General features: G+C 39.1%; 1 protein-coding gene across 1 annotated transcript in view; it reads left to right on the top strand.

Moving 5' to 3' along the window:
- The window catches only part of mapk8ip2 (mitogen-activated protein kinase 8 interacting protein 2), a 31,953-nt gene that overhangs the window by 2,278 nt on the left and 13,416 nt on the right, over nt 1-16,259 (top strand). Inside the window, 4 exon segments of the mRNA NM_001097201.1 lie at nt 5,721-5,826; nt 12,588-12,836; nt 13,943-14,015; nt 14,409-16,256. Coding sequence (NP_001090670.1) covers nt 5,721-5,826; nt 12,588-12,836; nt 13,943-14,015; nt 14,409-16,256 — 2,276 coding nt within the window.

The raw sequence follows: 16,259 nt of genomic DNA, 5'->3' as shown, positions 1-16,259 counted from the left end.
AACTGTAGTAGTGTTTATGAAGCAAACACGCAACTTTTACCAGTGCAGGGCAATAGTACATAATATATTAATTATTTTTATACACTTTCATTTTTTGGTGTTACTGTTCCTTTAATGTTTAAATTATTTTATAGTAGATCTAAGGTATAGAGATTTAAATTACAGAAAAGTTTGTATCCCAAACATTTTGGATAACAGGTCCAATACCTGTACAAATTCTTTGATGAATAAATTGGCTACTGGACCTGTCCCATGATCACCACACTAAAAATGTGCAGCAGTTTTAACTATACATACATAGGCTTCTTTGTTCACCTCAATAACCTCCACCCTTCATACTGTATGTAGGTATCATGTTTTTTTAAAAAATGGCTGCATCACTTTCAACTGAACAGACGGAACAGGAAATCTGCCTCTGTTGGCACATTGCTGAAAATAGCAAACCTTGTTGGTGGATGCTCCCTACTGGCATGTGTATGGGGTCATCCACCAACCTGCAGCAGGATATACCCACATTTCTGTAGTGATGCCTGTGGGTACAGCGGCCCAAGTCAGTGCAAGTTGGCATTGTGTATGTTATCGCAAAACCCACAGTATCCTGAAAATCACCTAATGTGACTGCAGTTAGAGAGATGTAGGTTGAACTTTCTTATTAGATGTTTTAGTTTTGCTAGTTGTGAGTATTGCACATGCAGAGCAATGGCTGTAGAAGAAACTTAACCTAATCCACAGTGGTATCTGTTGTATCATTGTTTGTTTGCCCTTACCTGCTTGTATTTTGCCCACTATGCAGAGAGGGCGAATCTTTACCTCAGTTGTAAACACTGTCTGAAAAGTAAAGAGAGACAACTTGCTGCATTTTTGCATTATCTTCATTTCCATCAGAATGACTAAATTAAATACCGAATTTGGATAAATAAATTACTTTGATGCAAGAATTATTTGTTGTTAATGGACATGTTAGCCTATGTGCTGTGTGTTGTGTTTGTAGTTTCATTGCATTTCATTTTACAGCACTAAAAAATCAGCAGTAATGGGTGTGTAATAATACACCCATACTGTAAATTTTGAAGATATTTTCTACTAAGAAGCATTATGACAGTATTATTTACATATATCTATAAAGCTCAATGATTCTCAGCTGAAGGGCAGCTTAAAGGAGTTTTGCTACTTTGGTATGTATGTGTGTGTGTGTGTGTGTGTGTGTGTGTGTGTGTGTGTGTGTGTGTATATATATATATATATATATATATATATATATATATATATAAAGCATAGGGTGGAGAGCACACCAAATGACTCGTGACAATACCTGGGTGCCAGAGCTGAGGAAAATGTGTAGCTATGGGGAATGTCAGCACTCACAGGATTTCCAAAACGAATAAACAAACAAAAGAACAAAAAATTGAAGATTTTGACGAAGGTTCCAGTAGGGAACTGAAAAGTAGGACTAATAAATCTCACCTCAGATCTTCAATTTTTTGTTCTTTTGTTTGTTTATTCGTTTTGGAAATCCTGTGAGTGCTGACATTCCCCATAGCTATATATATATATATATATATATATATATATATATATATATTAATCCACTCAACGATCTGCACTTCAAATTAAGGCCATAACTTCATTTACATTGCCCGGGTAAATATATATAATTATAAAATAGAAAGAGTACCGCACACACAGGGGCTTGATACAAAAGAAAAAGTTTTTATTGAAAAAATTCCAATGCTTCGAGCATGACCAGTGCTCTTCCTCAGGGACTCAGTGGTTTGTCCCACCTCAAATTTATACTGCAGAAAGCATTACCATAACCAAGTAAAGAGCCCTAGAACCTTTCTCTGTTTGTTTAAGATTGCATCTGCCATTTTATCTTGGTCTTCATTGCTTCCTGCTTGCAACTCTAGCTATTATAGCTCAGATTACACATTCCTAAAGGTGGGGGGAGTGAGTTTTATGAATTCTTATGGTAGGGGGTAGCAGGAGAGGAGAGAGAGCTGAGCAGACTTTGGCCCCGGGAATGAAGGACTTTTCTGAGAGAGGAAGTCAGATACACTAAGAACATGTTTACAAAAAAGAAGACAAGAAATCCTGTGTTTCTTTTGATAGAGGACTCAGTGCAGCTTTTCTGTGAGTGCTTATGGCTGTATTTACATAGACCTTTCTGATAAATCTTACTTAGTTTTTACCTTCTCCTTTAAGGGGTACTGCATCAACCAGATGTGATCTCATTTGTAAAGGCACAGTCCTTTCAGGAATAATTCATAACCATGGCAACATGCTTTCAAATCCTTGCTTAATATAAACTATACCACTTAAATTAATCCTTATAAAGTTCAAAAATATAAAAAAGGAAGGAGGCAACATGATATACATGTGAGGAAAGTGCAATCCAAAGAATATTAAAAACATCAATATAAGCCTGAATCCTCAATATTAGATTGATAACTCTCTGCAAATCTTTAGTATGATTAATGATGCATATGCAAGTGAGAAATAATTGTTGTAATGAATATAAATTTAAGAACATAATGATACCTGTACAAAATTTGTTGGGGAGCTCTCTTTAATGCCAGACTTTCTTTGTGTTACATAGTGAATCATTTTCTAGCTCCGTGTGTCTTCACCCTCCAACTATAATTAAAATCCCTCAAAAGTATCATTAATTTATTAGAACGCTCATTGACTGCATTTTTCCAGTGTGTTTCAAATTCATTCATTTTCAAATGAGGGAAAAAGCTGTATCCTAAGATCCCAAGGGATCAAACTCTGGGTTATGTAATGCTCCAGATCACATGACATATTATATTTCAGTTAAAATGTAACCTCCTATAGTAGAACCAAAAACCTTTTTTGCTAACTGTGCCCACCTGGAGTGATCATTAAACAAATCTAAATTAATTTGAAATAAACCTGTGGCAGCTACCTAACAGACTAGTACCAAATCCCAGTCATAATGCTCACTTTGACAAATCAGTTGCATAAACTTAGTACAACACTATTAAATAACTATGTTGGTAGGGTGTTATAAAAGATGTAGATTCAGGTTCAGACAGGGATTCAAAATAAGCCCTGACATTTCAAGCATACCGAAGCCTATACAGCCCCCCCATCAGCCCAATAAACAGTGACTGTCTATGGCATCTTACAGCAACCTCTCTGGCATTTGCCAAAATCCACATATTGCCAGTCCGGGCTTGGGTAGCTTTATACTTTTGGAAAAAATATCATAGCATTTACATTCAGCACCATAAGGAGTATATTTAGCCCTCTGGCATACCAGGCTGATTCTTGGCCTGAGAATGAACGCAGGCTGAGAATCAGCCCCTACACTGCAATCAGACTACCCCTGTGCCTGAACCCAAAGCCACTGCATTGTCTCAGGTGCAGGCATGGATAGCAGATTTCACTGGCAAAATCCACTCCATGTGCCGGCACCGGGCTGATTTAGTTCCTTTGGATGCAGGCACAGGGGGTAGGCTGATCGGTGTGTAGGGGCTGATCTCATGGGGGCTTAGGGGGGTCCCGGCTGAACTGAATCCGAATTAGCATATGCTAAATAGTATTCGGAAGGGTTAAATGGTGGTGGGGGTGGAGTTTTCTCCACACACTGCAATTTTTAACCCTTCCCAATCCTAATTAGCATATGCTAATTAGGGTTCGGCTTCGGTTCGGGATTTGGCAGAATCTGTTGGGGTGGGTTTGGGGGTTCGGCCGAACCCAAAAAAGTGGGTTTGGTGCATCCCTAATCAATAATATATTGGCACACTCACTTATTTTGGGCTGGATACTTGCTTAAATGGGAAATTTGGTCCCCCTTTGCAGATAAAAGGTACTGGGAACTGGGATTTTAGCGCAGTGCCTCCGCCTAGTGGACACTGAGGAGCACACCTCAAAGGGATTTCCGCTAGGAAATAATCAAACACAGTTTGTAGCAAATATCGACTTTATATAACTGGGTGTAAAGGTAATATAATTATAACATGCAAACAGTATTTAACCCTGCTTTGGAAACCTGGATGGTTTTAGCCACTACTGGCTCGGTCTCTCTGGGGATTCAATGCCACACTCCACTCCTGGAGGAAATTCCTTTTCCCAGTTCAGTCCTGACAAAGTCCCTTCCCCAGAGCTCTTTCAGTGTCCCCAGGTAGCGCTACCTGCCCCAAAGTACCTCTCCCTTTGGATAGGCAGTTGCTTCTACGTAGCAGGCCATGAAAAACACCTGTCCTCACACAGGAGACTTTTCGATACCTTTCCTCAGATGAATCACTCACTGGGGATCTGCAGGTGGTAAGGCATCTGACCGCAGTGTAACAGATCTCTCTTTACAGCTGCCACAGTCTTTACAGTCACTGTTTACTGGATGGTCTCTGTCTCAACTCTGGCAAAACAACAGGGGCTCCCTTTATAAGCTGCTGGGCCTGCCCCTGATTTTTGGCTTCAAACCTAGGCACACCTCCTCTCTCCCAACAGTGCACTGGGGCATCCAGCCAGTCGGGTTCCTCCTCAGTCTTTAGCCAGACGGGATGATGTCACAGACTGAAAAACAAGGAAAAGAGTTCTCTGATCCCCAGCAATAGTATGTCTCATGTTATAATAAACTTGTTTGGCTTTCCTTTTAATCATACATTGGAGTGGCTTTGACATGAAATAAATGCACCGAAAAGCATCTCTAAGACCTGGTATTACCTTAAAGTACAAGGAAACCCTGATTCACTAGGGTTAACAATATGTCAAAAAGGGGTGTTTATTTTACCTTTAAAGCACAAGACTCAGCAGCTGGTTTCAACTGCATTCTCTAATATAACCTCAGTGCACACCTACTCTCAAAATATAATCATTATGTAGCTTATTCCCACTCAAAGAACATACAACAAAGTACTCTGCTTTTTCTGAGGAGAAGCAAATAAAGCAGTTGGAATTCAGTCAAAGGGATGACTAAAAGCTTACTGTGCAGGGCTGATATGAGGGGGCGGGTTGGATTGATGGATGGAAAAGACATCAGCTAAGGGTTATGTGGATGAAAGTGCATAGTCCACTGTGCATTATCAGACTAAATTTGTTGTTCAAGCCAAACTGATAGGCAGTTCTGGACAGCTGCCTGCATACTGTAAATCGCTACAGTATATGTCAGGTGGTAGCACTAGTATATTTTTCAGTTGTGCGAGTCTGTAGTTATTCCATATTCATAAGGCACAGAGCCAAAGTGCAGCCTGCTGTTATTCTGAGCGTAAATCACATAATGGCTTTCTGATTTAGACTCTGAAACAGGCATGGCGCAATGCCAGTGTTACTGCTAGTCCCAAAATGGGTGCATTGTATAGTGTTTATTAAACCATCTGTGGCATTACCAGCTGCCCAGCCTTGCTAAATTATCCCAATGTTATTGATGTTTTTTTGTTTTATGGTAATTATTAATGTCAGTGTTCTTTATCTTGAAATCTCTGCAATTCCTTTGGTTTTCTGTGTAGAGTATGTATTAAAAGTACAGGGTCTACTTGCATTACTGAATAGGCTGTAACTCTTGAGTTCATATAGGTTCAGCCATTGCACATGCTCAAGTTGAGGGCATACCTCATAGCCCAACAATATACCCTTATGTTTAGCTAGGATCATCTAATGATATCAAAATATATCTCATCTCCACCCAGGTTTGAACAATAATATTTATATAATAATAATATCTTGAACTTCATGATTTTATCCCATATATGTTTCAGACCATCGCAAGACATCAGCTTGGAGGAATTTGATGATGAAGATTTATCAGAAATTACAGATGACTGTGGAATTGGACTGAACTATGACTCAGACCATTGTGACAAGGTACTTATGGCACAATAAAATTAAATGAAGTAGTTTTACGCTAGAACCAGACACGTCCAGGGATCTACAATGACGGGGCATTTAAATTAGTAGCATTTGCTACTATATTTTAGGATTACTTTTTTTTTATATTGTTTATACAATCCAACCATTTGATGGTCTTGGTCATTCCTAATCTGTCTAGAATAAGAAGTGTACTCCAGTCAATTACAATAAACAAATTATTATCTAAAACCAGTGGTCCACCAATCAAAAATCACAAGCCAGTTCCATTTAGTAACCAATATCCTTATAAGAGTATGAACTCTTAAGTCTTATGCAGAGATTGATTTATTAACAGCCATTAACATTTCACAAGCAGTGTAAGGCATTTTCCTGGCAATTAGGAAAGTGTTAATAAATCACTTCTAACTACAACCATAATCATAATTATAATACAATAGAACCCCAACGTTCCCCTGGGAAAAGCATCAAAACTTCATAAATTCCAGAACAACATAAAATCGAGAAAGATGCCACTTGCCTTTTTGGGACCGTGGGGCCGTCAATTACACAAAAATGTAAACTTGGGGTACATAAAATTGTGCTTCTACTGTATTAAGTAAATAAAGAAGTGATTGAATGGTGATTTATACATTTTCACAGTTATTACACAGGTGAAAACCATGTCGCAGGAGATGTTGGGTGCCACAGTGTACAGTGTAGGGATCAATTGTGAATCATTAAAATGTATACAGATAGACATAGCAAATAAAGTTACATTTATTGTTTAAGAGCCAATTAGAGCATTAAAGGACAAGGAAAAATGAATTGACTGGGGGGGGTTGCCAATTAACTAGACACCCCCGTCAACTTTAAACACTTACCTCATACCCACTTAAAAAATGGCGCTGGCGCAGGTTAGTATATGGCCAGACACATGTCAACCTTCTTACCAGTAGTGGTTCTCAGTATCGTTTTCCAGCTTCAACTCTAATCCCTCCCAAACACATTTTGTCAGCAGTAACAGCGGAGTTTCATGGCAACCATTGTCCTAATGGTTATTTTGTTTTGATGATGCATGCTTTACAAACCTCAGCACAAATGTACTAGATGAACAGAATTCAACAATGAAACATAACATTCTGTAAGCTAACAATTTCCCAGCTCAAGAGTTCCCATTTTTTTTAAACTGAATCTCACATGCATCTACTGTAAACCCCTAGGTCTCGCATATATGATAAATTACTTGAAAAATTACGGTCTGAATATCTCATTATAGATAACATCAGAGTAATATTAAAAAAGGAAAGGCAAAATGTTGTCACTTTCAATATGGTTTAGGAAGGAGCAACACCTACCGCAACTTGCAAGTCAGCTTGGGCTTGCTTCCAAGTGTGGCTGGTGTGACAGTTTGAGAAACTGATCTGTCAGGCATGTCAAACTAAACAAGACACATATACCAGAATTACGTGGGTTAAACTAGGTGAAACTTGGCTGGCTGCATACAGAAATGCATTTATATATATATATATATATATATATATATATATATACAGTGACTTGCAAAAGTATTCGGCCCCCTTGAACTTTTCCACATTTTGTCACATTACAGCCACAAACATGAATCAATTTTATTGGAATTCCACGTGAAAGACCAATACAAAGTGGTGTACATGTGAGAAGTTGAACGAAAATCATACATGATTCCAAACATTTTTTACAAATAAATAACTGCAAAGTGGGGTGTGCGTAATTATTCAGCCCCCCGAGTCAATACTTTGTAGAACCACCTTTTGCTGCAATTACAGCTGCCATGTCTCTACCAGCTTTGCACATCTAGAGACTGAAATCCTTGCCCATTCTTCTTTGCAAAACAGCTCCAGCTCAGCCAGATTAGATGGACAGCGTTTGTGAACAGCAGTTTTCAGATCTTGCCACAGATTCTCGATTGGATTTAGATCTGGACTTTGACTGGGCCATTCTAACACATGGATATGTTTTATTTAAACCATTCCATTGTTGCCCTGGCTTTATGTTTAGGGTCGTTGTCTTGCTGGAAGGTGAACCTCCGCCCCAGTCTCAAGTCTTTTGCAGACTCCAAGAGGTTTTCTTCCAAGATTGCCCTGTATTTGGCTCCATCCATCTTCCCATCAACTCTGAGCAGCTTCCCTGTCCCTGCTGAAGAGAAGCACCCCCAGAGCATGATGCTGCCACCACCATATGTGACAGTGGGGATGGTGTGTTCAGAGTGATGTGCAGTGTTAGTTTTCCGCCACACATAGCGTTTTGCATTTTGGCCAAAAAGTTCCATTTTGGTCTCATCTGACCAGAGCACCTTCTTCCACATGTTTGCTGTGTCCCCCACATGGCTTGTGGCAAACTGCAAACGGGACTTCTGATGGTTTTCTGTTACCAATGGCTTTCTTCTTGCCACTCTTCCATAAAGGCCAACTTTGTGCAGTGCACGACTAATAGTTGTCCTATGGACAGATTCCCCCACCTGAGCTGTAGATCTCTGCAGCTCCCCCAGAGTCACCATGGGCCTCTTGGCTGCATTTCTGATCAACGCTCTCCTTGTTCGGCCTGTGAGTTTAGGTGGACGGCCTTGTCTTGGTAGGTTTACAGTTGTGCCATACTCCTTCCATTTCTGAATGATCGGTGGAACAGTGCCCCGTGGGATGTTCAAGGCTTTGGAAATCTTTTTGTAGCCTAAGCCTGCTTTAAATTTCTCAATAACTTTATCCCTGACCTGTCTGGTGTGTTCTTTGGACTTCATGGTGTTGTTGCTCCCAATATTCTCTTAGACAACCTCTGAGGCTGTCACAGAGCAGCTGTATTTGTACTGACATTAGATTACACACAGGTGCACTCTATTTAGTCATTAGCACTCATCAGGCAATGTCTATGGGCAACTGACTGCACTCAGACCAAAGGGGGCTGAATAATTACGCACAACCCACTTTGCAGTTATTTATTTGTAAAAAATGTTTGGATCATGTATGATTTTCATTCCACTTCTCACGTGTACACCATTTTGTATTGGTCTTTCACGTGGAATTCCAATAAAATTGATTCATGTTTGTGACTGTAATGTGACAAAATGTGGAAAAGTTCAAGGGGGCCGAATACTTTTGCAAGCCACTGTATATACACATATATATATATATATATATATATATATATACCACGTTTATATTGTACTGACTGCATTTGAAATATGTTTGTATTAGTTGCTACATATGAATTTTATATTAAGCCACAAAAGAAATGTGCCAGAATTAATAAATAATATCAAATCCCCTAAAGTGATCAGATACAAAGGCCTGCATACAACCATAACAGGCCAGGAGCACGATGAGAAATGAAGCACAGTATTTCATAAAATAGCTTGTCACAGCTATGATACCAAGCAGCATATATCAGTGCGTCAATGTGTTAGGTGCAATTCATGCTATTCCATAGGGGTGATTTATGACCCTTGGGACACAAGTGCAAGAGCGTTTAGGGGCACAAAAGTGCACCAGCACATAGTGAAGAGCACAGGGTCAGAACGAGCAGCTAGCCCTACCAGCAGTCCTTAGGGCAGGGCCTTAATGCAGGCTTAATGCCTATCTTTTCTACCTTGTGCTTATGAATGATGCACAAAGTAGGAGTGAGTGGGAGACAGGAGGGGGGTTGCCACACTTGATTCTAAGAAAAGTCTGTAGGTCTCTTTCTGCAGATCCAATTGCAGTCTTATTTGGCGCTTTGCACATTGACTTTCTGTTCGCAAATGAGCCCTAAAATGACAGCCAATACTTCGACAATAATTTGAAGACAACTACAAAGAGCATTACACTGGATTATTTTATACCCAGACAGCACAAAGGCATATCCAGATGTAAATTAGAAATTAAAACTCTTTGATTTTATTGTTCATTTCATATAAAACACACATATTTGTGTTATTTGAAATATTAGTTGGCATACATTTGGTGACAGTATCACATTTGTTTATTTAATTTGAACTACCGCTAAGGGATATATATTAGAGATTTATGATGTGTGAATAGGAATGAAAAGAAAGTGGGTGAGTTTTCTGTGGTGTGCTCTAATTTCACACTTTTAATAGATCTGCCCCAAAGTGTTTACGTTACTGGTGTCAAAACAAATTGTCCAGGGTAGCATTATTTCCTTGACATGGATGTATGGGGAAGAGGGGCTGTTAGGAAATTCACATGATTGCAAGGTAAGATTATCAGTTTAATGCTGTTCGGCCAGAATATAAGGTAATTTTGGATCGCGCCACAGTAATTATTATCATTATCTTATCATGTTTGTACTGTGTGTATGGAAAGACATACTTAGGGGGTTCACTACTTGCATAATTGTAGCCTAGTGTTCAAATTCAATTCACAGTATATGGTAACCAAAAAAGCGTATTTTGTATGTAAACCCTCTTAAAATAGAGCTGCATTAATCTACTTGTGGCAGATCAAAAGGAATATTAATCCTTTTCCATACACATGTACAATTTCAATTAGGCTAAATATTCAAAGCCAGAAGTTAGAATTATCAGGATTAGCTGGCAGCTTTTTTGTTTTGGCATTATACTAATGCCCAAATGCATCCTTAATTCAGGGAAAAAACGGTATCTTGCTAATACTACTGACATGGCATTTAAACAGGATACTGCTATGTACATGTTATGTGTTCTTAGGCACCATTCAAATGCCACCTTCCTCATCTCTGGATATTGCAGCAGCAGCAGAAATTTGATGTAATTTACAACTGCAGACGCAGTTGCGCTCCCACAATTTTCCTTGCACTTCTAAAGAGTACTAAACTCAAAAATGAGTATGGCTAGAAAAACCACATTTTATTTACTGAACTTAATGCACCAGCCAAAAGTTTCGGGATCTCTGTAGTAGTAATGATCCAGGTCTATACAGTTGTCACAGGAGCTCCCCGTCATGGATTCTGTCAGTGTCAGTGACACTGCACATGTTCAGTGCGCTCTGGGCAGCTCCTGAGAAGCTAAGCTTAGGGGTTGTTGCAAATTATCAAGCAGGAAAATGAGGTTTAACTGTCATATAAGGGCATCTACAGGGCTGATTATTAAATTCTGATGGTAATTGCATTGGTTTCAGAGCTGTCATGTAATGTGAATTTAAATAAATTACTAATCAGACTTATATAGTGACATTCAAATTCTATTTATATTGTATATTTTTAGTTGGTCCCTAAGTTCAGCAATGGAGAGCAGCACAGAGATGTGATTAAATCACAGAAAAAATAGGGAATTACTGGGGGCATCTTTGGAGGCATGGCACTGCTACAGGGCTATAGTTGCCTTGGGCTGGCACAGAAGCCCAAAACATAAGGTACAACATAAAACCTTCTTTAGTGAAGCATTAGTTCTCCTTTCAACCCCATTCATTAAAGGTACATGCATCAAAATGAGTTCTTTTCACATCTGTATAGATTCGCTCAGCACCACTTAGTCCTTCCTGCCTTTTGTTCTGAATTGAGTGCTGCACTGCCCTGACAATCATAATTAATAGCTATTGTTTCTGCCTTAGTCCTATAATGCTTTTTATGAGAGAGCAGTCATAGGAGAAATTCCACAAACGTTGCTTAAGCCTGCACTGAGAGAAAGAACAAAAAGGTCTACTGCATCCAGCATATCCCTAGCTTTAGTTCTAGGAACAGCATAGAAGACTTTTTAGGTTAGTGCCTTTAACCCATATTCCCATGTTTTGTGTTACCGACATTAAACAGATGATGTAATTGTTACTACAGGTATGGATCTCTTTTATGGAACCTTCTCTGAATTACTAGAAGGTCATCTTCCATAAAGTCCATTTAAGCAAAAAAACTAAAATGTTTAAAAATGATTTCCTTTCCCTCTGTTATAATAAAGCAGTACCTTGTCCTTATCCCTACTAAGCAGCATAAAGCTCCACACAGCTCCAATTTTATTTGCATTTAATGTAAGTGATGTCTTTTTAGCAATTATCAATAATAAAAGTTATGTTTTAATAATTATTAACAGACAGTCACCTGATTCAATTGGACATAAAGCACATATTGATTAATTACCAATATCTCAGCATCTGTTTTGCCATAATTTTCTCCTTCTCTTTCTTTGTGCTCCTTTGTTGGCACAAAGTTACAAATAGTTTTTTCTTTGGTTGGACATGTACACTGTAGGGGTTTCTATGTCAGCCTCTGATAGAATTACATATAAGTTAGAGGTGCAGGGTTTACTTTCTCATATTTTATAATGAAAATGTCTAGTATGCATTTCTACAAGCCATTTTTAGGAGGCATAATTTCATTGAAATAGTTTTGCTTTCACTTATGAGGGCTCATGCACTCAAGTAATAAATATTTAGTATAAAAGAAACAGTGGTGAAATAATGGCTCTGAGATTGATGGGTAAGGCTTTTTTCTCTATAAATGATTAAACCTGTGTGTAAGTAGAGAGCAGTAAAGCACAGTAATAAATGTTGGCTACTACAGAAATAAGGATTTCCATGTCCTATAAAACATTTTACGAGTTTAGAAAAAAAAATGTTTGGCATGTGAATGAAAATTGATAGGACGTCTATTTTGCTGTTACAAGGGGAAATAAAGACAAATATAATTGTTGTTATTGTAGGTAATATATTGGCTTTACAGGCTTTGTAAGTTAATTTGTATTTTCATTTGTGGTCGTTGTGATAAAAATCTGTTGGTGAAAATGTCTCAGATTATTATATTTGGACTCCAATTTTGACATTTTTCCTTTTGTACAGGAAGGTCTGGGGTTTGGGCGCTGTGATCCCTCCCGTGCTCTCTGCAGCTTCCAGGAGGATTTCCAAGAGTTTGAGATGATTGATGAGGAGGAGGATGAGGAAGATGAGGAGGATGAAGATGAACTTCCAGTACAAGAAAACATAAAACAAATCGAGGCTCCACCATCCCCAAGTCCATCTCCTCTCCCACTTGAGGACTCTTTAAAAAATAGACCAAGCACTTTGGGAATCACTGCTCCTCGAACTCAGGTACACTAGAGACAAAGCAGTAAAACAAATAAAAAAAACAATATATGATAGTGGTAGTAATAGAAGTAAATAAAAATGTATCAGTTCATGTCTTGAAGAAGACTCAAACGAATGTGATTTATGCTTACATAATGGGTACCTCTTATGGGTGTTTAGAGAAGTTCATACTAATTTCCTTTGCCCAACTCACCTCTTTTATAGATCCCAGCAGTTATTCTTATATTCTGGGCAACCTTTCACTACTGCTGGTTAATGCCTCTATGGCACCTTAATAGTAGCTGGCAGTGGCTACAAGATAATTATCATACCCCTTGTACCCTTGACATAATGAACACTGAGAATACAGGGGTAGGAGCTGAGGTTTCACTGCTCAGCTGCTGTAGACTGTAGAATCTGTGGTGCTGGCTGTTATGTATCTGACATCTAGGGGTTTCCCTGCCAGGGAAATACTTATTGTATCTGTCAATACATTTTTATCCCATTTAATATACAGTACGCCAGCACCTGTGGATATTGGGGCATTTTGTACTGAGGAGACTGAGGTTTGCACTAGTGTACCTTACTTAACTTAACTAATTGTTGGTTGGTTGCTATAAGTTACTGCCCTGATAAAAATGTTCCAACTGTGTTCTGTAAATTATCCCAAATACGTCTGGTATGTATGTATGTATATGTTTATTTATAAAGTGCTTCTTATGTATGCAGTACAACATTAAATTGATACAACAAACAGGGGGTTATTACAATAATAGTTACAGCCAAGGTATAATAATAAATCAAAAATTTGGTTGCAATAAGTTAAGAATAAAAGAGACAAGAGGATGGAGGTCCCTGCCCAGTAGAGCTTACAATATATTTTATTAAGATATCTAAAATCTATCTATATTGCATGGGATGTCAAGGGTGTACAGAATATACTTGCCTCAGTGCAGTTACCTTTATCAACCTGTCAGCAATTAGATTGGCTCAGTCTGCTGCCGGTAGAACACCAAAACCAAATAGTCAATTTTGCCTGGTATTAGTAAGTTAGCTCTGTAATTGCATATAAATATATTTATGTATGTGAGAGACTAGTGGTTTGAAAGTACATTTTCTCTACACCTCAGGACACACTGAACAACAATGGTGGATTTATTTCTCAGAGAGAAAGCTGGCCAGATCCTGAGAGAAATGAAACCGGTGAGAGTGTTATTTTTATCCTGGGTGATGTACTTATTTATTTTGTTTTCTAATTTTGATTAGTAGCCATCGCTCCAACCCAAAGGATCAATGACTCATGGAAACTTTTATATTATAAAAAATAAGGTACCCCTGTTGTAAAATATGAGAATATTAAAAGTCGCCTTGGAATTCCATGACAGCCTGCAGTCTCATGCCTTTATATGATCCTTGTTCTTATATTTTTCAATATGAGAAACATTATTGCCTGTGTATTAGTTTTTTTTTTATATTTTCATATACTTTTTGTTTTCTTTTTTGTTCCAACTTGTTGGATTATCATTTCTATTGGACGAATGCCAGAATGCTTTTTTGTAATCTATGAATCTTATTGCTTTCTTCTCTGTCCTGCAGATTTGGACTCCCAGTCTGAGATCACACAGCCAGAGCAAGACAGCTGCCAAGTTTCTGACAGTGACAACACAGTAACAGAGCTGGAAATGAAAGATGACAGTTATGTGCCCCCCTCTAACATTCAGGTCCAGTCCACCCATGGTGGTTTAAGGAGAGGAGATGCAGAGTTGAGCGTATCCTCACCCTCTCAAGATCAGACTGATGATCTGAGTCCAGACAGGAGAGTAAGCACAAGGGGCCATCCTTCCAATTCCTCCAATGAAACTACATCTCCTTCTTCAGATCCAGGAATTGAGGCTGATTTGACCAGTCATGGTCGATACCTTTCCTCTGGGCACTGCAGCCAGGATCTTAGCTCTCCAGGCTCTGATTCAGATGTAGAAGGGGAGATTGAAGCAGCCTTTGCCTGTGAAGCTGGTAGGTTGGTAGGAAATATGATTTCCTCTATCTCAGAAACAGAGCTGGACCTGAGCAGTGAGTCAAGCAGTGGACGATCTTCCCATCTGACTAACTCTATTGAAGAGGCTAGCTCTCCCACCTCCGATCCTGAATTAGACCATGTTCTAGATGGTGGCCGTGAAGGCTTAAAGGAAGCTATTTTATTGGGCAAAGAAGAGGAGATTGACCCCAGAGTGGTAGAAATAGAAGAAAAATACAGCTCCTGGAATATAGACGAGGAAGCTCCACCCCAGGAAGAACCAGCAAAAAATACAGAACGCAGCCTGGAAAGCTTACGGCGCTCATTCTACTTGCCTGTTGGGCCAAAGCTAATGCCAGAACCAGATGCAAACAGTGAGTATGAATCAGACTCGGAATCAGAGGCTGATTTAAGTGAAGATTCAGATTCCCCCTGGCTGCTCAGCAACCTTGTGAATAAAATGATTTCTGAGGGCTCATATCCAATTACCTGCCCAGATGAATGCTTCCAGAGACAAACCAGTCCTTCTTGCGACACACTTTCTCCTGCCTCTGATTTGGACCCTGAGGCAGTTGAACCAGACCTTGAAACTGAGTTTAGTGCCTCTAAAGATATGTCTGCAGAGTTAGAGACAACAGATCAAAGTATAGAATTAGTCGATATGGAGACTCTGCAGAACTCCCTCAACCACTTGGAAAAAGAAGATGCAGGCCCTGCTTTGTATGTTATGCATGACTCATGTGATACTGTCACTCCCATTTATGAAGGACTTTCACACCACTTGGAGCAATTATCCCACACAGCTAAATGCAGAACACAATCTCCTGTACATAGATCTGAACAAAAATTATGGAATGGAAGACAAGAAACTATGCAGGAGCCAGCAGATGGCTGGGATATTGACCGTGATCTGGACTCTGGTATTCTGGTTGATAATGACCTTTGTGATGACCTTTGCCAAGAACTGGACCAAAGCCAACCAAGCTTGGATATATCCACAGCCAAAACCAACCGGGGCTTTAACTTGGAATACACTGGGGAGAAAGATGATGAGATTTCTTACTACAGAAGCTTAAAAAACTCTCCCTTTGAGAATTGTGTTGTAGAGGAAAATTTCTTGGAACCCCCTTTAACTGAAACACGTTTGATGGATGACTCGTTAGCATATGACTCTGTAAAATACACATTAGTGGTGGATGAGCATACACAACTGGAGCTAGTTAGCCTACAAAGGTGTACATCCATATTAAGTGATGGCAGTGACCTCCTGACCACATGCAACCCCTGTGACCTAGAAGAAGATGATTTTGGTGATGAAGTAGATGCCCAAGAACAAGAGTCTTCATCGGGAGATTCATCTCCAGAACCCAACATGCCTTTTTCCAAGAAATTTCTCAATGTGTTTGTGAACAGCACATCCCGGTCATCCAGTG

The sequence above is a fragment of the Xenopus tropicalis genome, chromosome 3 (genome assembly GCF_000004195.4).
Source record: "Xenopus tropicalis strain Nigerian chromosome 3, UCB_Xtro_10.0, whole genome shotgun sequence".
Classification (NCBI taxonomy): domain Eukaryota; kingdom Metazoa; phylum Chordata; class Amphibia; order Anura; family Pipidae; genus Xenopus; species Xenopus tropicalis.
Note: the sequence above shows the minus strand (reverse complement) of the source record. Positions and strands in the feature narration are given on the sequence as shown.